The 24,494-nt window shown below is 44.8% G+C and overlaps 1 protein-coding gene across 1 annotated transcript in view; it reads right to left on the reverse strand.

Moving 5' to 3' along the window:
- ROCK1 (Rho associated coiled-coil containing protein kinase 1) overlaps window positions 1-24,494 on the reverse strand; it is a 1,374,854-nt gene that overhangs the window by 577,737 nt on the left and 772,623 nt on the right. Inside the window, exon 16 of the mRNA XM_069219991.1 lies at window positions 23,803-24,049. Coding sequence (XP_069076092.1) covers window positions 23,803-24,049 — 247 coding nt within the window. The remainder of the gene's footprint in view (window positions 1-23,802; window positions 24,050-24,494) is intronic.

Consider the following 24,494-nt stretch of genomic DNA (forward strand, 5'->3'; position numbering starts at 1 on the left):
CGGTGGAATATATCTAGCCTCAGTCTGGTGAGAACAAAACGGTGGCGGGGATTTATCACATTCGTCAAATAAGGCTGAATGGCCTCCGTCGACAGAATTATTTGATTGTGAATGACGGTGGGCTTTTTTGATTCAACCTCCCATCGTAAATCTTCTAGATATTTTAATGCCAGAGCACTCAGGTCCTTCCTAGAGATTTTTACCAGCAAAGCTGGGTTTGTGTAATAAGCTTTATTGCCCAGGTTTCAAAAAAGGTCATAATGTATCTTAGCCAAGGCACCCTTGCTGCGTATATAGACTCCATACAGTCAGTCAGAATAGCCTTATTTAGTTCAGTATGTTCCGAGGTCCAGACTTTGTGCCATAGCAGTAAGGGTTGAATCTTTATCAAGTCAGTAATAAAGGGGAGCCCCAGTTCTGAGTGGATAATGTATGATGATGTACCATTTGGTACCATCAGTAGATGTCTTATGAAATCATTTTCGACCGTCTGCACCAGGTTACAGTCTGTGTATCCCCAAATTCCAGACCCATACATGGCGGCTGGGATGCACTTGGCTTTATAAATTTTTATCATGTTTGGCGGGGTAATCCCCCCTATCCTTTTGGAAAAAAGCCTTAGAGCCATTGTTGTTTTAATAAGCTGGGCTTTTTTCATCTTCCTACAATTAGCCCGGGAACCCTGTTTGTCAAACATTATGCCTAGGTAAGAAAAGGTTTGCGCGGTTTCTACTCTCCCATCCGCGGTTGTAATGTTATAGGACTTGCCGCGTTTCCCACCACAGTTCATAATGAACGTTTTTGAGCAATTGACATTAAGACCCAGTTGTGACATAAATGTGATGCAGGTAGTTAAGAGTTTTTGTAAAGCTAACGGGGTCCTGGCCATTAAGACTGCGTCATCTGCGTAAAGTAAAACCGGGATAGCGCGATTGCCTATTTGGGGGTAGATCTTTGCAGTTACTAGCCAATACGTTTTCTAGGTTATTTATATACATTGAAAACAGGAACGGAGCAAGAACGCAGCCTTGGCGCACGCCTCTAAGTATGCCGAAAGGGGGAGTACTTCCCCCTTTAGGCCATACCTCACTCTTGCTCTGCACCCTGTATACATTTCTCGTATAAACTGGTTCTACCCCCATGCTGCTTAAGATATCCCATAGTTTGTCATGTAATACACAATCAAATGCTGATGATAGGTCAATGAAAGCCAGATGCAGGTTACCTTCTCTAATCCTTGTATACTTTCCTATAATAATACTTAAATTCAGGCTTTGTTCCACTGTCCCAATTCCTTTCCGGAATCCATATTGGACAGGAGATAAAGCACTCTTTTCTTCGGCCCATGTTTGCAAACTGTTCAAGATAATTCTCCCTGCTAATTTAGCCGTTGAGTCCAGCAGGGAGATTGGTCTGTAGCAGGCTGGGTTAAGGCGGTCACCTTTTTTATATATAGGAATTATATTGGAATCTCGCCAAGATGGTAGGGGACCTCGTATGCCAATGGCCCTTAATGACTGCGTCAATATAGGCCCCCATAGGTGGATATTGGCCTTGTATATATCAATCGGAACGCCATCGGGGCCCGGAGCTTTCCCTGATTTACTTAAAGTTATGGCTTCCTCTACCTCCTCAAGGCTAAATTGTGGGGTTATTAACAGGCGTGTACCTTCCTGGAGGGCTTGATCATGTACAGAAAATGTAGGGTTCGCATCGCTGGACCACGCATATATTTTAGAGAAGTGTGCAATCCAGTCTTCTTCGGAGATCGCCATTTCCATCCTGGGGGAATTTCTATCCCCGAACATAGGAGAGTTGATTGTTTTCCAAAAAAGAATATTATCTTTCGTTCGGCTAGCTGTGTGTAGAGTTTCCCACAGAGTTCTTTTTAAAGTCAATTTCCTTCCCTTCATTGCTGCTTTATATTCTTGTCTGCACTTACGTATCTCAGTGAAAGTTTTTTTTAGGGGCTTTTAGAGCCTTTTTCAATTTCCTATGTGCTTGTGAGCAGTTATAATCAAACCATCCAGTGGCCCTTTTTTTTCCCGGCTTACCCCTTCTGATAGTAAGGGCTTTCTTTATATATTGCATAATCAAAGTAAAGGCACTTAAACATTGCCCTGGATCTGGATTCTCACGTAGACAGTCTTCAAAAGCATGCTTGCAGTCGCTTAATAACTGTTTCAGGAGAGAGTCAGGGTCAGTCTGTGACCATTTCAGGGTATATCCATTGCGCGGCATTAATTCAATATCATCTATCAGGATGGGCCTGTCATCACTATCTACTGCAAGGGGAGTTATTAGAAGGTTCAGGCTCTGAGGGTAATGATCGCTAATTACGATGTCATGCAAGGTATAATTCTTAAGGTAGTGTGCAAAGTGGGTTGACATTAAAACGTAATCAATCACGGTATTCGCACCCCTTCCATTATATGTTGGATTAAACTGTGTTTCAGCAGTGAATAATTTGTTTGCAAAGGATAAATTATGGGTTTGTGTCAGTAAATTCAATGCGTCTCCTTGGGTGTTATGTGCAAAATGGAGACTTAAGCCAACGCCTTCAGGATCCCAGCCACATACCTTATCTGAGGTTTCTTTACAGGGATGGACGTTGAAGTCTCCACCCCAGATCATAAGGGCCTCACGATTGCTATTAATACTTATTTTTTTTTTTTAATCATTTCCCATCTCCACTAGGATATTAGCAAACTCTCCTGGGGCTGCATTATTATAAAAGTTAATGATGACTAAGTGAGTCTTATGATCCAAGTTACCCTCTATCATTTGATAGTATAAACTCGTAAATTTCATCTCTAGGTTTTGTAGTCGTAACTTGTTAGAGATATATGTGCATAGACCCCCTTTTGGTCTACCGTGCCTAGACTGAGCAGCTGGTGAGTGAAATGTTTTATAGCCATTAATGTGAAGAGGACTCAATAACCACGTCTCTTGGAGGCATATGCAAGAATATTTTTCTATAAAGTTCACCCAAGTCTCATTGCCTATTTTGTTGGTTAAACCTGCAATGTTCCAGAACAGTAGAGCGATCTCTGCTTTCTGTTTAGGGATACCATACTGGTCCACTGGTGTACAGGGAGATAGAACGTCGCCTGGTGGCTTGGGTGTATTTCTGGGGGCACTACTTTGGGCTAGGTGGAATTGGGACCTGTTTGCTATAGAATCTGTTGTGTGAGATATATATTCTTTGAAGCCCACCCTGTTTTATGTTCTGTCTGGGCTAATTCATCTGGGGGAACTGTCTGATTCTTATTGAGTCAATCTATGTCTTCTAAGGCCGTGAGGGGGTGAAATCTGTTGCGCCCTATTGGGAAGTCTGGTGTATTAGAAAATACTCTTGCTGGTTGTGGGCTTATGGAGTTATACCCCACTGGGCTTTGATAAAAAAAAAAAACTAAGGGTAGTAGTGAGATTCCTTGGGAAGTGACCTGTGTGGCTCCTAGTTCGTGGATAAGTTTGTCCACTAAATTTGGTGACCTGAATGAAAGGACCACACAGTCGCCTTCCAGCACTTTCTTGCTGCTGCCTATCCACTTAATTCTCCTGACCATTTTTATATTTTCAAAGAGGAGCCCAACCATTCCTGAGCCCAAACGGACTCCTATCCAATTGAGGGCCTTATTTCTCAGAGCCGTCCAAGATTCTATCTGTTGATCGTCTAGAGATGGAACGTTGGCCAAGATCACTACGTAAGGAGTAACCTCCGGAGGGAGATGTAATAGATCACTTGGGCGATGTCGTATATTTGGGGATTTAATCCTGCTATATGAATTCCTCACTGGGTTTGCGTATGGGTTAGTGGTCATTGTCCTCAGTGGGCTGTTGCCTACTCTCTTAGGCAATCTAGGATTTGGGTCTACTTGGTCAGGGAGAGAGTCTTGAGCTGTAGCAGCAGGGGATGAAGGCCGGAGAATTGGGTTTGAGTTAGTTGCTGGTGGCTGCGTTGATATCTTTCTCAGGGGATCTACATTCGGGTGTGTACCGTTTGTCCTGTTTTGCAGGAAAAATTGGGTGTCGTTTCCCTGATCTAGGATCAGAGGTGGTGTATTAAGATCCTTTTGTACGTGATGTAAATCTTTCCGTTGTATAGCCTTTATTAATCCTATACCTACCTCGAGTTTATTCTCCACCCCCTTTAGGCGCTCCAGCATGGAATCAAGAGTGAGTCCTATGGATGATTTCAGAGTATTTACTAGCTCATATATGTTTATAAGGAGTGATCTAGTCGTATCTCCTACATTATTTGAAGATTTCTTCCGAGATGGTTTTCTTAGGTTGTTTTATGGCTGGAGTGATTGTTGTGCCTATCACTGGGGGTTTCTTAGGGTTCTAGTCCTCCAGGCCCACCTCCGGGTTCCTTGGTCGTTTGGCCACAGGAGAAATTTCGTCCAATGAGTAAATTAAATTAGAGGTGTCTTTAATGCATCTGTTAATATATCTTGGTTCTGTGTTCTCGACGCCGTGTTTGCTCTGTGGGGAGTTGTTGAGTAGTTCTGCAGATTCTAATGGTTCAAGGGAGTAGTCTTTAGGCCCCATCAATTTCTCTTCCACAGTGGCGATTTGTTTATCAATCATGCCCATCGCCCCTGAAATATATTTTAATATAGATGTACTATCTTTTAGATTTGTTGGATTATTTGATTTGGAGTGCTTCCTTTTACCCATATTTTATATGGATACGGAAGACCCTGTCTAAATAATGAGGGGGAGGGAGAAATGGGATAGGTTGACCCGCCTTAAATGGCTTCACTGCACTATCCTAATTCAACAGATATTCGCAGGGTGGGAAGGAGCCTAGGCTTGCTCTGTCTGACAAGTTAAGTAGACTGAAGGCTTTATTGTTTCAGAAGCACGGGCCCTTACATCTACACGTGAGACCTACGCACTTCAGATGGCAAGGTCATCGGTGGAATACAGTCCCTGTTAAATACCAACTTTCCGAGTCACTTTGGTGAACTCGTGGGACGTATATTTAATGCGTCCAGCATAGCTGGATTAGCAAATTTTTTCAAAGCCGTTGGTGTTGGTTTCGTTCACACCTTCTCTTCCATATTCGGGCTAATACCTTCGGCTATTCATTCAATTTTTGGAAGCATTTTGGGGGGATTTTCGATAACTTTGGCCTTATTAGCCGGCATTTTGCTGTTGTTTTTCCGCAATGGCTGTCCTGCCGCACCAAGGACGAATGTGGGCGCTCCCATCAGCGCAGCTGTGTCGTGAACGCATGATGCAGCACTTTGGAGCAACACTCCTGGGACATTTGGAGTGTGACTGGTCTGTCATTCAGACCGGTTTTGGATTGTGTGCAGCCCGTGTTTCGGTGTTGAAATTCTATAGGGTTTTTAGTAATCTTTTTAGGTTAGGGCATTTTTAGCTTCGGCTTAAACCACTTTCTACCGACAAGGGGAGGGTGTAGTGTAGCCATTTTTAATGTCACTTTTTGCGTGTTTGCTCAAAGTATTAGGTCTCTCTGCACTTTGCCCTAGATGCATTTTATTTAGCCTTGCACTATTATTTTACAATAACCAGTTTCACGGTCTTGTTTTATTTTCTTCTATCACACTGTTTAGCTTACTTCAGCACTGTAGTTCTCAAACAATACATTCTTGTTCACTCTGTGCTTCAGTCAAGGATACAGTCTGGTACATTGCCGATAGACGTGGTAGAAGTTTAGTCTTTATGGTTCGTAGACAGTACACATTCTTACGCAGGAACATCGGGGTGTTAGTTCACATCAATAGTATAAAAACACTTTCTAGTCCCAGTACACATGAGAGGGAGATTCTGACCAGGAACCCACAACTAGATGCTGACTGCTCTGTTGCAGATGCTGTTCCAGATCACAGGCTTTTGCTCAGGTATGAGGGTTGATGTCCTCCCGGGGGAACCTGAAAGGCAGGCTTAGAACTTAACATGCTGTGCTCATAATATAACTTAGAGAGAGAACGTAATCTAGTTGCACTACGATAGCATTATTCTTATGTTTCACTCTCCTCGTTACTATTTCAATCCTACTGTGTTGTATGGTTCTGGTTATTGCGGCTAGCGCCTTGTTATCTAAAATGCAGTCGTTTTATTAAACCAATCTTTAAAACTCAAACTGCCTTTGCCATTTATATATGAGATTACACTTTGTACAAGAGAACTGGTTGTAACCGGAGTGACCACGACTTCCCTGGGAAGCACTAAGATGTCATGCGCTCGGCTGCCCAATTGTCTCTTCCCTCTGGGAGAGATAAGGCACTGCTAGTTAGCCGGATTCGGGGTGACAAGGGTCCTTCGCCGTGGGTCAGACTTAGTCCCCCACACTGTGAACGATCTTGCCGCCCAAAAATCCAGTAGTCTCATTAGGATAATGAGAGCGAGCCTACGCGACAATAGCAAACCCGTCATAGTGACATGCTTTTATGTCAGATGAGCGGTTGGAAGTTCAATTTCTTTCTTAAATGTCCAATTCGAGAGATGCACTGGCATGTCAGTCAAAAAAATTCAAACCCAGCCACCAATCACCGTAAAGCAGAATATTCGAGTAGAATGGCGCAAAACCCAGTCCTTCGTGTTGCATGGACTGGGAAGCACAAAGATACCAGTAGGAAAGTGAATCTTTTGGGCATGGCCACTCCCACATTTTGCTCACTGGTACTGTGGCTTTTCAACTGAGGTGCACTAGGTCCCAGCCAAACAGGTCCCCAGTGCCAGTGCTCTTTCCCTAACATAAGGTAAAATGTGTAAAACTGGCACACACTCCACTTTAAGTCCCTAGTAAATGGTACGCTTGGTACCTAGGGCCTGGGTACTGAAGAGGGTCTGTAAGGGCTGCAGCATACATTGTGCCACTCTCAGGGACCTCCTTAAAACAAGTTGCACACAGCTGCCATTGCAGACGGTGTGTCCTGGTGCAAGCCAGGTGAAAACACGACATAGCACACAACATATGTGCCATGACCCACTCACTGCATCTAAATATATTTAAGTCACCCCTACAGCAGGCATTAGAGCCCATTAGAGATATGTCCTTGTGATGTCTAGTTCGATTACTGGATATTGCAAGTGAATGGGAAGCCATCTTAAGGTAAGTACTGGACAATCATCATTACAAGTTCCCCACCTACATAATGGCTTCACTGAAACCTAAGGTGTTTGGTATCAAACACCTCGTTTTAATAAATCCAGGCTGATGCCAGTCTTGGATTTATTATGACGTGCACCCAAAGGGCACCTTAGAGGTGCCCTCTGAAGCCTACAAGTCCCTTAGTGTTCAGGCTGACTGGTACCTACCAGCCTGCCACCCCAAACAGGTTTGTGACTCCCTGGAGGTGGGAGCTGGTGCTCCCAGAGGCCGGAAAATAGGCAATTTTAAAATAGAAGAGCGTTTTGGACCATTGGAGCAACATATTCGAGGCCAGAAACAATGCCTGCTTCAGAGGAAGGTGTTATCACTTCCTTCAGCAGGATGGCTAGTGAATTGGGGTATCAAGGCCAAGGACTTCAAAGTCACTGCCACCTTTGGTATTCGATCCATACTTTCCCAGACCTGGGAGTTGCCACCCCCTGCCCTGACGCCCACATAGCACCAATACAGGCAGGAAAATTAGTTATGCTGTAGGCGTGTTCCACCTTTGGGTCAGTCACATCCCTATGGTGGGCTAACCAAGGTGGACACTCAAAGAAGGGTTCCACCATCTTTATTTTGGTGGAACTAGGAATTCTGAGACAGTGTTACGCCCATTTCCCACAGGAAGTGGCCATATATGTGGTGTAGTCACCCCAAGTTTAAGTTGCCCATTGGCTACTATTCTACACTTCCCTAAGTTGCGTATTAAAGTTGCCCATTTACATCAGAAGAAGAACAATTTTGTCTGACCCAAGAAGAAGAGGATAAAGAAGAGCACAAGAAGTGAGAACTGTGGATGACTGATTGATTTTTGGCTCAAAACTTTGCTTGTCTACCTGCTTCTATCCCGACAATCATGAAATCCTGACCGCATCCTGCAGCTGAGGGGATTCCAAAGGCCTTCAAGGTACTCCAGCACTTGGCCAGCCTGTCAGCATCTCCCTTGGAGTAGAGGAGCCACTTCCCTGCTTCTAGTAGGCACCAACCTCAATGTCCGGTTTACTGTTCTGCTGGCCACTGGGTCCACGGACAGCAGCTGCCCTGGAGGTCACTATGCTCCAAGAGGCCAGTCCTGTCTCTCCACCAAGTGAAAAGACATCAGGACCAATCAGAGCCATCCTGCGCTAACACTTGGGATACCAGACGCCTTGTAGCAGCCAAGGCTTATTGAACTCGCACCCGAAAACCAGCCACAGAGGGACGTTAGCACAGCAGAGGGCATCGTCCAGAGGAGTCCAGCTGAACTGTTTTGTACCTCTTCTTGCAGGTCCACCAAAGAACAGTGGCCGTCTTGACGCAGGAGCACCAATGACGACAGACACACTGCACTCGAGCTCCATGTCCCAGGTCCACGACATCTGGCGGTGTTCTCTTGCTCCCAGGGCTCACAGACTGAGCCCCACATTATGAGCTCCCGGACTTCCTCCATCTCCCCCCAAACTCCTCTTGCAGTCTCTTTCTAGGTGGCTCCCCTCATCGCCAACTGAGCGTTTTTCAAGACACCAGACTAAGCTAGCATCACTGCACTTGTACACCACAGGGCAGGTAAATCTGTATCGCTGGTCTTGCTTGCAACCTTGCATTCCTAGCACACTACAATCCACCGGGAACCCCGAGAACTGTTTTCAAGGATCCCTTTGCAGTCAAAGTACTTTGGAACGTGTATCACGTTAAAAACACGTGTGTGTGTTACTTACTTGCTAAATCAATACAGCTGCAATAGTACTTATCTCTTTTGAAGTTTTCTGGTGTTGAAACATTATGTAGACAAAGGAACTATTTTTCTAAACATTGGTCTTAAGTTCCTTCTTGAGTGTGTCTCACTTATTGACTCTGTGTTCAACAAAAGCTTAGTACTACCCTCTGCTAAGCCTAACTGCTCGCCCACAATACCACAAAAGAGAGCTTTAGGGATTATTACTTTTATCCTCCAAAGTGACCAGGAACAGGCTCGAGACCTTTAACTAGTCCGGAATGCTCCTTATGCTCTGTAACATACAGCTTAGTTTCATGCACCCTGATGGCCTTCTGAGGCACCAGGGAGCTTTTGTTGTAGCCTTCGAGTTGTTAGGGAGTCAAGGTACCTCAAACAGCCATTAAGTGGGTTTGTGACAGAGAAAAGGTTACTTACTTGTAAGTCCAGGTTCTGCATCGTAGCAATCTTCACTATGCTACCGGTTGCGTGGAATCTGGATCACTTCTTTGTATATGTATAATCAATTTTAAAAAAACGTAGGGGTTAATGTGCATCAGATTTCATAATGAAGTACATCCTTTGACAGCCTATCAGGGATTCAATGTATTTTTCTGACAGAATACATTTACTTTAAATGGCAATTTGAAACTTGCATTGCAGCATTTATGCCCAAAAAAAAAGATGAAAAATATATTAAGGAAAAATGAAAATGTAGCTTACTAGTAAAGGAAAACAAGGGAGCTGTCACTTTAAGAAGCCACAAAGGTTCTCTACCCACAGTGCACCCCACTGGCGGTTTTCTTCTGCATCCTATGATCTTCATTTATAGTCAAACACTAGATTTGAATAGTACTCTTATCCAAGCTTTAAAACATGGCTCTTGGGAAGTATGTAGAGAATACTGTTTTTTCGTAAATAATTCTTAACTGACGGTCGTAATGTAAATAAGTTAAATGGAGATTAGAATATTCTACTTAATATGATCTTAGTAGCCCAAATTACCATCAGTGTGTGTATCACAGTCTAATCAATGTTCAGTGAATGTGTGTAGTGACTTCCAAGTAGCTTCATTACATATGTCAACTATGGGCATGATTTTGAGCCCAGATGTAATATCTGTTTTTTCCCTGGGAGAGTCTGCTCCAGGTTTACATGGTAATGGCTTGTTTGCTAACTGGTAGCATAGGGTGATACAATAAACTATTCACCCAGACAGTTTAGAAGTTGCCAAACTGTCTTATTGGGCATAATTAATAAGGAGTTGAAATGCTATGCTCAAATCCTAAACAGGGTACAGACTTTTTAAAGGCCTCCTAAAAAGTCCTCTGGAACTGGTGTTTTGAAAAAAAAAATGTACTAGCAGGACACTTTCTGTATGCCGTGATGGGTGTCACAAGTATTTTTACTGAAGAGAACTGCAATCATATTTGCTTGAAATTAGATCCGATTGTGTACTTTTTGTTGACATCAAATGAAGAATCTTTTGCACTTCAGAGCATGGCATGTCCTTGCTAAGGGACATTTAATTTCTTAAAAGATTCTCATGCAAGCTGGAGTTAAGTTCAGATAACCATATTGTATTATACCTGGAGCCATGCAGCCAAATTCAATGATGCAAGGGTAAGGTGTTGCATTTGACCATAGAGCCTCAGTAGTGGTTCCAGTCTGTGTGACAGCTTCTTGTGTGGTTTTGTGGACACTTGTAACAAGTCTGGGTACCACACTGTCTAGGCCAATTTGGAGCTATTAGTATAATCTTTGATGCAAATCTTCGAAGCGTCGGAATCGCCAGTGGTATTAATAGAATTTGTGGACTGGCCAACATGAAAGGCTGTGATCCCTTTTGGCAGAAAAGAGTCCCTAGTGAAAAGCACCACTTTGTCAGGATAGATGGAAAGGTAGGGCTTACGTGGTAAGGCCTGCAGTTCATTCACCCTAGAGGCAGATGTAATTGCCAGAAGGAAGACTGTTTTCAATGTGAGAAGCCTGAGAGGATAATTTTGGAGAGGCTTGAAAGGAGCACAAACCTAGAAAGTCAGAAACACATTCAGATCCCATTGTGCCATAACGAATGGGGATGGAGGAAAAAGATGTATAACAACACTGAGGAACCTATGTAACATAGGAGAATTAAATAAGGAAGGTTGATCAAGTAACCTCAAGTAAGCAGGAATAGCAGACATATCCCTTAAGAGCACCCAGACAGAGCCCTGCTGGGCAACGGAAAGGATAAACAACAGGATCTCAGAGAGAGGGGCAGAAGGGGTGTGGGGGGGGGGGTCAAGAGACTTATATGAACTCAAAGCCACAAATTTCTTCCAATGACAGGTGTACACCGTCAGAGGTTGCAGATTTTAGGAGGAGGGTCAAAAGCTGTTGATTGCAACCGCTCAATCTCCACGCAAGAAGGTGGAGTGTGAACAGGTTCGGGTGAAGAACCCTCCCCTGCTGCTGTGGCAGAAGATCCTCCCAAAGGGGCAGTTTGATTGGAGGATCGATGGCCATGCTCAGTAGCTCGGGATACCAGACTCTCTGTGCCCACTCAAGGGCCACAAGGATTACTTGGGCCCAGTTGTTCCTGATCTTCTTGAGAACTCTAGGCAGGAGTGGTATGAACGGAAAGGTGAACAGGCGGCCTGAATTCTACTCAAGCCGAAAAGTGTCTACGAGCAATTGCTACCTTGGAAACTCCCGCATGCAAAACTGCTGACATTGCACTTCCTCGGCAGAGGCGAAAAGATCTAACCAAGGCTCTCCCCACTGCTGAAAGAGACCAGACGCCATTTGTGATCCGCTAGACATTTGCGGCTGGGTTAGCCCTCTTTGGCATTTAGAGAGCCCACCAGGTGTTGAAAAACAGAGATATGCCGTATTGTTCCAGCCACATAAAGGGGGCAGAGCCTCCGAACAGAGTTCATGACTCCACCCCACCCTCCCTGTTGCAGTAACACATGCCGGTGGTGTTGATTATGAACACTTGCACCAGCTTTCTCTTGATAGTGGAAAGAAAGGCTTTTAATGCCAGACAAACTGCACAGAGCTCCAACATGTTGATGTTGGGACCTGTTTCGGCCAGAGACCAGCTATTCTGATTTCCACCTCTCCCAGATGGCTGCCTCATCCCAGTAGTGATACATCTGTCACTACCTTCAGATCTAGTTGGAAAAGTAAGAGGGAGCTGCCTCTGACCCAATCGTAGTTTGTTAACAACCAATGCACCAGATCTTTCACAGTTCCTTCTGAGATCAGAGCCCTATCGGAGAAATTCCCCTGATGCTGCCCCCCCCGCCACTGGAAGTTCAGGTCACACTGCAGAGCCAGCATAAGCCTTTGGCATGTGTCACCAGCAGGATGCCGGAGGCCATGAGGGCTGGCAGACTCGGAGTCACTCTCACCAAAAATCCATAATCGATGCTGAAACATCAGTATCATAGCCTGACTATCCCAGACTCATCTCATGGGAGGATAAGCCTGAAACCGCACTGTGTCCAGAACAGCTCCGAAGAAAGAGAGCATCTGAGAGTAAGTCAGGTGCGACTCTGGCACATTTATAGTAAACTCCAGCAAGTGCAGGAGGTTCACCACAGTCTGGAGGTGGGAGATGAGAGCTTGTGGCAAGCTCGCCTTCAAGAGCCAGTCACTGAGAAAGGGGAAAACAGAATCCCCTGATCTCCGCAGATAAGCTCCAACCACTTATCACCCGATTGAACAATTAAGGGGCAATGGTAAGGCCAAAGGGGAGAATGGTGACCCTAAAGTGCTTGTGGCCTACCGTGACCCACAATTAACATTTGTGGGCAGGCAGGATGGGGATGTGAAAATAAGCGTCCTGCAAGTCCAACGTTACCATCCAGTCGCCTGGGTCCAGGGCAGACAAGGCCTGAGCCAATATGAGCATCTTGGTCTTCTTGTTGAGGAAGATATTGAGGGACCAAAGGTCTAGGATAGGGAGAAGGCCTTTGTCCTTTTTAGGGACCAGAAAGTAGAAGGAATAGCAACCTCAGCCTACTTCTGGTACTGGAAATCAGTCCATGGCTCCTTTGGCCAAGGGAGGCGTAACATCTTTGCAGAGGAGGGACAAATAAGCCTCCGTCTTCCAACAGTAAGATGGTGGCATGGATGGAGAGGTAGCCTAGAAGGGGAGGGAGTAGCCTCTTCTGACTATCTGCAAAACCCACCAATCTGAAGTAAAAGATTGCTAGTGGGGCAGGTGATGGCGAATTCTCTCGCCTATTGGCCCCTGATGGGGTGGAGGAGGAGGCAGACTAGGAGTGTTTATAGGGTGTTGTGAGTTGGATGGTGACTGACTGGTCAGACCGCAGGCCAACTGACCCACGGGGTGGCTGGCCTATAAATAGAGTGGTTGGCGACCTCGTCCGTGGCGAAAAGCAGACTGAGGGGGCCCGAGGGGCCACCAACCAGGAACCCAGTTAATCTGCTCTCTCCCTATATACTTGGTAGTCCCTGACTTTGCACACCCCACAATAGGCATACTGGTGCCCCCATGTAAGCACCTAGTATATGATTCCCAGGGCATTGGGGCATGAGGGGTTCCCCATGGGCTGTGGCATGTATAATGCCATCCATGGGAGCTCATATAAAATGTGTCTGCAGGCCTGCCATTGCAGACTGCGTGAAAAGGTGCATGCACCCTTTCACTTCAGCTCACTGCACCAGCTCACTGTAAGTCACCCCTATGGCAGGCCCTCCTACTCCAGAGGGCAGGGTTAAAGTACCTGTGTCCAATTTCCTGGACTTCGTAAGTGCAGGGAAGCCTTTAAGCCGTGTACTCAACATAGGTCACTACTTATGTCCAGCTACATAATTGTAGCAAACATGTCGGAATCATACCCCAATACTGGTAACAGTATTGGTTGTATGATTCCATGCACTCTGGGGGCTCCTTAGAGGACCCCCAGCTTTGCTCCTACCAGTTAGCAGGGTTTTCCTGGGAATCCCAGGCTGCTACCATCCTACAGACGGGTTTCTGCCCTCCAGCTGCTTGAGCAGCTCAAGCCCAGGAAGGCAGAACAAAGGATTTCCTTTGGGAGAGGGAGGCAACACTATCTCCCTTTGGAAATAGTTGTTACATGGCTTGGCAGGGGTGGCCTCCCCAAGCCACTGGTATGCTTTGAAGGGCACATTTGGAACATTCCTGGTATAAACCGGTTTGCACCAGTTCAGGGACCCCCTGGTCTCTGCTCTAGCTCGAAACTGGACAATGGAAAGGGGTGTTACCACTCCCCTGTCCATCACCACCCCAGAGGTGGTCCCCAGAGCTCCTCCAGGTGGTCACTTGATCGTGCCATCGTGAATCCAAGATGGGCAGAGGCCTCTGGGAGCATCTGAGTGGACAGGTCTGGCAGGGGACATCACAGCCCCCTCCTAATAGGTGGTCATCCTGCTAGGTGACCAATCCCCCTTTAAGGGCTATATAGGGTCTCCCTCTTGGGTGCGTCCTTAGATTCCATGTGCAAGATTCCTGCAGAACTCCTCTGCAACGTTTACTTTGACTTCTGGCCACTGCAACCGCAACTGGACTTCACAGGAACCTACCATCTGCAGCTCCAGCGACAACTTTGCTCTGCAACACTGTTTCTCTGGCTCCTTCCAGCAACTGCACCATTTCCCCTGCTGTGATCTTCTGAGGGTGGCAAGTCTTCAGTGTGCACCAAGAAGCAAGAAAGAATCTCCCTTGGAGTGAAGGAGTCACTCCTCTGCATCCGCAGGCACCAACTGTAATGATGACCGGCTGTATGGATCTTCTCCTGCAACTTTGCATGGACCCTGCAACACAGGTGGTGGTCTTGAGTGGACCCCACCCCTTGGTCCACTCTACCAGCTGTCCAACTTGGGAGGTGGTGAGTCTTTGCCTCTCCTTGCAGGACAGTACCCAGGTGCACTGCGATTCTTGCAACTATGAAGGCTTGTTGGCTCTTCTTCCAAGGGATCTTTGGGCTCTGTGTAGCCCTTGCCTCCAGCACACTTCTCTGCAACGCATAGTCTCCTGCATGCTGCTCCAGCGACGTGGGACTCCTTTCCAGGTGTGCTGAGTGGGACTCCTGTGGATGCTCCCTGTGAGTTTCCTGGACTTCTGGCTCTCCTCACTCCTGAGGGTCACCTGGGACTCCCCTCCTTGGGTTGAGTTCCATTGGAACTTCCTGGCCCCCAGCAGCTCTGCAACTTCTCTTCTGCAACTCTTGCCTTTGCTAAGGCTTGTTGGTGGTTTTTTCACACCCCTGAAGGACTGCAACTCTTCTTCCGATGTGAGACATCGACTACATCACTTCTGGAACTCTTCCTCGGCTTCTGTGCTGCATAGCCGACTTGTGGTCTTCACCGTTGACCTGGTCCTGCATCTCCAGAAGGTTAGGAAGTGGCTCCTGCCTCAACCGGACAGTCCAAATGGAACTGGACTTGGTCTCCTTCATTTGCAGGTCCTCTTCTGTCGGAATCCAACTTCCTTCTATTTCTTCCGGTCTTGCACAGTCCTCTTATAAAGTTTATCTGTGGGTTTGGGAAAAAACAGGCCCTTACCTCTTCTCTCCTGTTCGCTGGGAGGCATTCTGGTACTTACATTTTGGAGTTCCTAGTTCCTCCAGCTCCCCTCTACAGATTCCACTTACCTGGGTGGAGGTCTGACTTTCACATTCTAGTTTTTTTAGTACATGGTTTGGTTTCCCCCTAGGGTCTCTTTGTTTACTGTTATTTCACTGTTTTCTATTGCTTTCTATGCCCCTTCCTGATTACTAAGGTGTATAGAATAGTGTGTTTACTCACCTGCTAGTAGAGTACTGCCTATACAGCATTTTAGTATTTGTGTCACTAAAATAAAGTACCTTTATTTTTCTAACACTGTGTGGTCATTTCATGTGTTTAAGTGCTCTGTGACTATAAGTGGTATTGCATAAGCTTGGCATGTCTCCTAGATAAGCCTTGGCTGCTCACCAACAGCTACCTCTAGAGAGCCTGGCTTCCTAGAGACCGACTACACCTCACTAATAGGAGATACCTGGACATGGTATTTGGGTGATAACACCAAAGGTGCTCACCACACACCAGGCCAGCTTCCTACACCAAGGACCTGGCAGTAGTCTGAGATTCCTTGAAGTGCTAGAGTGCTGATTCTGCTTTATCTCCAAAGAGACAGGTGCCATCAAAGGGCATGTCCATCAAAGAAGCTTGAACTTCCCCCGAAAAGCCACACATCCTCAGCCAGGCGTGGCACCTCGGGCCACTGTTGTATGGCTCTCCCATCGGCAACAGCCTGAGAGAGTACAGTCCGGGCCTCATCTAGGATCTGTGGCAGCACTTGCACAAACATATCCCACAGTGGAAATAATGGCCCAAAAGGCATGCATTGTTCATGGACAGTAAAACAAGGGTGGCAGAAGAAAATATCTTCCTTCCAAATGAATCCAACCTTTTCGATTCCTTACCCAGGGGAGTGGAAGAGAACACACCTTGGGAGGTAGAGGCCTGGACCACCAAGCTCTCAGGGGTGGGGTATTAGGTCAAGAAACTTAGTTTCCCAGGAGCAGGTCCATGGTGGTGGGTAATCATTTTGTTCACAAGAACCTCTGTGCTGGGTTTAGACCAGGCACCTAGTAGGACATCAATGAGGGTATCACTGAACGGGAGCATGAGTTCTGCGGTGGAAGCTCCAAGTTGCCGCACCTCTGTCAAGAGATTAGTCTTGATAGTCACCAAGGGCAGTTAAAGGGCGAGGACCTCAGTTGCCCTCCTCACCACCACACCGTAGGAAGCTCCCTCCTTCATAGCCATGGTAGGGGGAGAAAGCATAGCAGTATCTGGAGAAGTGTCCAGTCCACTGGCCTCACCCAAGTCTTCCCCAGTCCATTTCTTCATTTGGCTGGTATTCTAAAGGGTCCTGTGACCCCTCCCATTCATCGTCAAAGCCTAACCCATAGGAATAGGGCTCAGGATCCAAAAAAGGAGTTAAGGCTCCTGTCAGTGCCCAAGTCTGTATAGTTTAACACCGATCCGGCTCTATGTCGGAGAAAGGAATTACAATAGTGCCACGAGTGGGTGCGAACAGGCCCAGACACATCCGTGTTGGGCTATGAATCAGGGAAGACCCATATCCACGTGAAACTCATTTTCAATCAATGTAAATAATATAGCAGGTTAACTCATACAAAAAATTCTTAAATGAAGACGAAAATCATCTGTCTAGAATCTTTCAAAAAAGCTCCACTGAATCCAGTACCAACACATGTGAAAAACGTGTTTTTAATGTTTTGGAAGCTGCAACAGCATATAATGGTGAACCATTTTTATAAACATACTTTAGGAAAATACTTAAAGAGTGATAGTTGAAAACAAATTATCCCCAAGTGAGAAAAGAGACTTGTTTATCAGACAAGACCTCTTCGGTTAAGTTTTGAATTATCAATCAATGTACTGACAAGCATACTTTATAACTTAATAAGAGGGTGTCTTTTTTACATACACCAAAGATCACAGAACTATAAGTGATTTCTTTATTGCTTTATGGTATGGTGTCTCTTTTCTCACTTGATTCTAGACAGATGATTTTTCGTCTTCATTTAAGATTTTTTTGTATGAGTTAACCAGTAGCAAGATTTTTCTGCTATAATATATGAATTGATTGAAAATGAGTTTCTCATGGATATTTGTTTTGTGATAATGTATACCCAGGTTCATGTGGATATTCTGAGTTGCTCTTGTATTTGTTTAGTATGAATCAGGGAAAGTCAAGGTGGTACAACCAGCGTCAGTCTGAATCCAGGACTCCACCCTTGGGAGCCCCTCAGTGCCAGGGCTTAAGCCACCAGCGTGGAACCCAAAGGATCCCCCTCCAACCCCGCAGGACCCAAAGGCGCTCTAGCAGGGTCAGGCTGACCAAAAATGAGGCACAAGGCCTCATAAAATTCACAATGCGTAGAGGTTGCTCCGGCTCCCGGAAACTCAGGGAGACACTGAGTCGGCCCAGGCACAGGATCCTCAGAACGAGGCTTACAGTGTCAACGCTCCCTCATCTCATCAACTGACAGATGAGAATGAGTCAAACAGCGCTTCAACACCTTGGATTTTTTCTTGTGCCTCTACTTACCCAATCGCCCTAAAGACTTCCGAATGGGAAGATGACTACTTTAGACTCCTCGACCAGTCCCCAAACATTCCTCTCAAAGAGACTTCGACTTGCGTGGAGTCGCGTTCTGGGCTGCCATCAGTTTTAGGAACTGATCACTCAAAGCCTTCGGGTACATATCCTAGCACTCTGAGCACAACTTCAGGTCGTGGTCGCGCTCCAAACACACAAGGTGCAGATCCGTCACGGACATCGCTCGATGACCGTAACCACAGGGCTTGAATCCTGTCTTCCTAGCAGACCACGACACCAGGACACAACTCACAAAAAAGCTTGAGAAAAAGTCAAAAAAGGCCAGTTGAAAACTGAGTGAGGGGTAGCTCTCTTCAGATCAGCACTGGTTGGTGCAGAAAGAAAAGAACCCATAGCAGCACGCCTGAATAGCACTTATTTGGACCTGCAGCATCATTTCTGGCAAGGACAATGAAGACGGATGCAAAGGCCATCAACACCATTTAATGGCATGCAGGGGACTGCTCACAAAAATCTTCCTGATCAAGTTTGAAGCCTGGGGAGAATTGGAAGTTAAGGAATCTGCGGCTAAAAGTCTCTATCAGATAGGCACAGCACACAAACCGTGTGGGGACCTGACAGTGTTTTTTTTTCTACCCCACAAAGGGTAATTCTGAAAAAAGAAAAGACATTTTGAGGAAAGATTTCTCTCAGAAATCTGGATCTTCAACTCAACAGAAAATGACTAAAAACATTAAGCGAGGCTTTAAACTGTTTAAGTTTAATTACTTGTAGAAAAACCGAGGTTTAGAACTTCATGTGCTCTCAAGGTCCTGTTTATTTAAGCTGTAAAATACACCTGGGCCTCTCAGACATACTTCCAGTAGAGTTCACAGTGGGTATAAAGGGTCCATGAATTCTGAAACACACTGCTCTCTCTTTTCTTTACAACTAAAGCCCATCAAGCTGCATTTTCGTTTTCTTGTCTTCATACATTTTCACCTTCATGAACAAAAAACTGCAATGCAGGTTTCAAATGGGTATTTAGGGTCAATGTAATCTCCCAAAAAAATGAAATTGAACCCTTGACAGGCTGCCACAAGGTGTACTTCATAAAGAAATCAGATAGATATTAGCAATCTATTCTGATTTAAACAGATTATTCATACATAAATACGTGCTCTGGGGTTCATGCAAGCAGTGGAAAAAGATAGCTTGACTGCATATACTGCATTCATGATTTGGTTGAGTCAAAGTTTGCTGTCAAAACCAACCCTGAGGATTTGACATTGGCCAGCAGAAGGGGCCCAAAGCTCATATTATGTGGCCACAGAAAATCACCCTAGAGGACTAGTGGACTATCAAATCTGTCTGTTACTGTTCCTCCGGCATTCAATTATTACTTGGAGGCCAACACAGAAGCTGAAGCTGCAAGTAGATAGTTAGGCGGAGAACCTCTTTCAGAGATGCAACAAGTCAGGCTGCCTATCCAGCTATCTACTTGCTTTGTATTCTAAGCAAATAGCAAATCAAGTAATACAATCAAATCTCATGCTAGAGAAGAATCATTTACCTACACTCTCCCAGCCCTCTTTGAGATCTGTTTTGAGTATTTATTTGGCATTACAAAAGAAGTGCTCGGAATTTGAACAGGAGAGGTGCTACACGGAGGTGTCACCCTAAAGCAGGGTCCATGTAAAATTAGGTAATGGTTATAAGATACCTTTCTCTGGGATGTTGCTCAAAGATGTAAAATGTTCCATGTTTCTTTTACTAAATTCTCAGCTTGATGTGGGGCTATATTCAAATTACATGTGAATCTTGATTCCTTACAGACCCAAAAGTTAAGGTCAAACAATATTTTCTTTATTCTTGGTTGGTCTAATAAGCAGAACTAATCTACAATGCACAACTTTCTTGAATCAATATTGTGTCAGAAAACAGTTATAAGGTTTTGAAGTCTAGATCTTATGTAATAAGAGAAGAAAATAATCTGTTACTTACAAAGCTCTTTCACCAAAACACTTTAGAAAAGCAGAACATTTGTTTACTACCTGTGAGGAAATGGGGGGCATTATATGGCCTCACCATGTAATGCACTTACCAACCCCTTGGGAACAATAGGTTTCTTTGTCAAACCTTCAGCTCAACCATGGGTAGCTGTGGCTCTGAGCAGCAAGGCTTACACAAAGGAACAGGAGTAAAGTATTTAAACAGCACCATAATAACTGACGAAATCAGCACGGCACCAAATAAATCTGACAACAATTTATTAAAAACAGGCTGTATTTTTTGACATCACAAATAAAAAATCCCCCATAGGGATCCGGGGATATAGAATTTACAAGCTATAGTAGCTCAAAGCATTTTACTCAACTGGGAACAAACATTGGCAAATTCAGTGAGTTTGAAACTTAGAACCATTTTCTATAAAAATATATGCTAGCTGTAACCTGGTTACTTGGAGTCTCTTTAGGTGACCAACTCCTGTGGGGAACAGCAAGGTCCTCAGAAACAGTTGCCTTAGCAGGTGAAGCAGTCTTCAGTCAGTTCCAGGCCCTTTTATCCTTTGCAGGGTTTTCCTCTGGAAGTGGTCCTGATGCAAGGGATGAAGGATGCTGAAGACTCTCAAAGGATGATGTGGATGTGATGAGGTCGAGTGCTGTAACTACTCCTTGGTTCATGAAGGGATTGAGGTGGTCCTGGTCACACGGTCAACATCCCTTGAAGTCCACTCGGTATTCGCAGAAGCCCAGTCACCACTGGACTATCGGTTACCCCATATCTTGGTCACAGGCCAATCCTTCCTTGGTTGATAACTCATCCTCTGGAGGTCTCTGCTGCACTCTGATAGCACTCCTGGGCTCAGCAAACTCTGGGGCAACTTTGGGTGTTAGGTCCTGGTCCCTGGTTCTGTAAGGTGGCAGGGTGACGACTTTGGGCTACCAACTCTCCATAGCAGGCATCTCCAGCTGTTGTGTCTGTGCTGCGAACTGGAGGCCAGTCAGCTGGCCCTTAGAGTCTCTTGGCGTAGGCTGCGCTTAGGAAAAGACGACTCCTCGAGCAGAACATAGCAGGTGCAGTCCACAAGATGGTGCAGTTTCTGCCAGTTCCACGGTGCAGTAAGGGAGCCTTCCTTGGTCCTTCTTCCAGTCTAGTAGAGATTTGAGTTCAGGATGCCACAGGTGCCCTACTTAAGATCAGAAAATGCCCTCAAGGCAAGATGCAGTTGGTGGCCAATGGGCTACCAAGTTCCCTTCCACCTGATGACTACCTTCTGCTAAGCATGACATCTAAGCATCCAAGGATGCACCACTCTGTCCACTTCCAATATGGCAGAAGCCCTCCTTCGGTGTGTGGCGCTCATTAGTTCAACTCAGAGGTATGGCTACCAAGGAGGCTACGAGTCCCTCGGAAACTGGTTTGACAACTGATTTTCTCTTCTCTATCCCTAGTGCCAGCCTGTAAACCTCAACAATAGAGCAGTTTCTCTCCACAAGCTCCCCCATTTGCCCTTCAAATGAAGCTACAACTTTGAAGCTCGCCTTTTGGGCAAACACCTGTACGGCTTCCTCCACGGGAAGGTCACACCTCCGGTGGTAGGCCTCCATTGTTACCTTTCCTTGTAGTCGTTAGCAAGTCTCCTGAGGAGGGTTGAAAGGTGTCTGAAGGACAGACCCAGAGTATAAGAGTAAATGGGCACTGGAAACGTTGGGCAACTTACTTTGCCGACCAATGACAACATTTGATTATACCATTAACTCGAAATTTAATGCACAGATTGTTTTGATACCTTACAGAACCAACTTCAGTAGTCATATCAGGAGTTAGCGGGGCTGAGGTGTCAACCTGTAACTCTATACTTGCCAACGGGGGTACTAACCTTTCCACAGTAAAAATGACAATGTAATGTTTTTACTGCTGGAACACGAAAAGGTACAAGCTGCGCTTCGTAACATACGGCACCCTGCCTGCAGGAGCAGGCTGAGAGCCATGGTTTACCTTGTCCCACTCAAGGTGACACAAGTGCTGCAGTCCATGGGGGATACACTAATAGCAGGGGCTGAGTACCCATGGTATTATATACTAGGGACGTACAAGTACATTAGGCTATGCCAACTGGAGACAAGCCAATCAAACGTGCACCATTTTAAGAGTCAGAGCCCAAGTGCTGTTTTGCAGGACTCTGGAAATTACAGAGTCATGACACCATTACTACCAAGTCGTCAAAAAGGATGGAAAAAATCAGGGTAAACCAGCATAAAGCCTGGTCCTTACACTACCTTATGGTAAATGTATGCCTATATATTTCTCCAAAGGTGTCAGAAGCTCTCCTGGACACACACCACACACAGAAGGCATTCTGGCGGTGAGGGGAGGGGCAAAGTAAGTTGCAAGTAACATCACAGAGGTTTCTTGAAGCAATAAAAATGATAACTGTATTTCCTCTGCTCCCATAAACCATCTACCTCTTCATCCACTCATTGACTGCAACCCTGTTCAGCACTCCACAGCCTTTTGGATATGTCCGCACTACACAAACACCACACACATACATATAAATTGCAGAGAAGTTTTCTCCCACTCAGTTAAGTATCAAAGGGACTCTAGCTGTTGGAGGTCATATGGTTTAGGAGGGCAATTGTCTAGAAGTTGCCTGGAAGACCCGAACTGTAACAGCCTCTTCACTTAACAAAACTGTGCAAACCTGGAGGAATCACTGTCTCCTTGCACTTTAGCTCCCATATAAGCAGAATTGTGAGTGCTTAGAAACACAATAACCTCAAAACTGGAGTAAAGAAAACTAGGCATTTACAATTTATTCTAGAACATTAATATAGTGGTCAAAGTAGTTCGGAACATGCAAGGACCACTGCCATCATTAAACTAGCTTCATTTTCTCGTACAAGATTTATAGTCCCTAGTTTGGGAATCAAGCAGCTGCCTCTTACTGAGTTAACATGTATTCTTTTTCCAAATGTAAAACCTACAAGCATTAGGAAAGGCATCACTATGTCCCCTTGAACCTCCTTTCTGCAACCAGTTCCTCTCCAGTTGTTTAAACCCTGCCCCCCAACTTATTACATTAATAATCAATAGTTGGAGAATTGTTACAAAAGAGAGCTTCAATGTGAGTGGAAAAGGGAAAATGAGGCCAGTTATGCAGGTTCAAATGAGTTCAAAGTCTGATGTCTTGTCTCCTCTCTTTCTTCAATAATAATATCCTTTACCTGACGTCTTTGAGAAACATCCTAAAGCGTCTTCAATTCTAGTTATCATTCCCTAGTCTAGAACAGTTATGACAGATGAAAGTGTTCAAGAACAAGTAGAAAAGTAAACATTGCAATAAAATAAATAGAAACAAAAACAGGAAATTGTTTCAACTTAAGCATTATTAAACATCACGTTTAAAAAAAAAAAAGAAAATCACAGACAGGGTCTACAAAATAAATCCAGCAACTCCAAGAGGTGCTGCTTGAAAAACCAAATGATGACATAGCTTATTCGAAATATGTACGTGTATGACGTGACTCTTTATACGCTGAACAGAGTGCTAGCAATTTAACTTTCACAATTATACACATTAAATAATAACAAAATAAGCAATTGATAATGTAGTTAGGCACAACTGGTAACGTTGGGACGTTACTTTATTTTCAATGTGTATTCAATCTGCATATGGATGTGGGTGAATACATAAATCAATAAACAGCTGGACATTCATTGACCTAAATGATGTTAAGTAAGACTATGTAAAACTAATAGTATAATGCACATGGGTTTTTCTTGGACGCAAGCTGGAATGTAAGTGCATGCAGCTCTAACTTACAGTTTGAAAAGATAACAAAAGAGCATAATTAACAACCTGTCACAACAGAAAATTACCTTGTAGATCACCAATCATTTCAGACCCATGACTTCTGTCCCTTCGTTCAGCTTCCAAAACTGCTTGTTGTTGGTAAAACTCTTTTTCCACCTGTACTTTGGTGTTTTCTAACACTCTGCACCTCTCTTGCAGCTCCCTGTTAAGTGTTTCTAAGTGGGTCACCATCTTACTCGTTTCTGCTTGGCTTTTTCGCAGTCTCGCTGATGTTTCAGATTCTGTCCTTAAAAAGTCACTGGCTTCGTCCAGCTGTCAATACAGATAACCAGATGCACAATTACTCAAATGATGTAAATGGTAAAAGACATACCTTAGCAAGTCAGTCAGTCAAATGGCTTTATTTGGCCAGACAAATGGTCGAAAAGCACAAATACCTATAACAAAGGTGAAAACGACCAATCAATAAATATACAACAAGCAAACAAACACATTAAGTTAAAAGAAGAAAACAATTAAATCATCATGAAATATCAAATTTAAAATATTTCACTACCACCAATCAGGTGAATTCAGCAAGTGTAACAAAAAGGCAACGATAAAGTGCACGGTTCTGGAATCCCCGATGGCACTCCTTGTGCTCACTAGCACATCCTATAAACTCCTTATGCACGAAAGTAAAAAAAAGAAAAGCAGGAATACCTCGATGTTCGATATAGCAAAAACTCCTAACTAGGGTCAGATATGCGAAATAAAG

This window comes from Pleurodeles waltl, chromosome 2_2 (assembly GCF_031143425.1).
Source record: "Pleurodeles waltl isolate 20211129_DDA chromosome 2_2, aPleWal1.hap1.20221129, whole genome shotgun sequence".
NCBI classification, from domain to species: Eukaryota; Metazoa; Chordata; class Amphibia; order Caudata; family Salamandridae; genus Pleurodeles; species Pleurodeles waltl.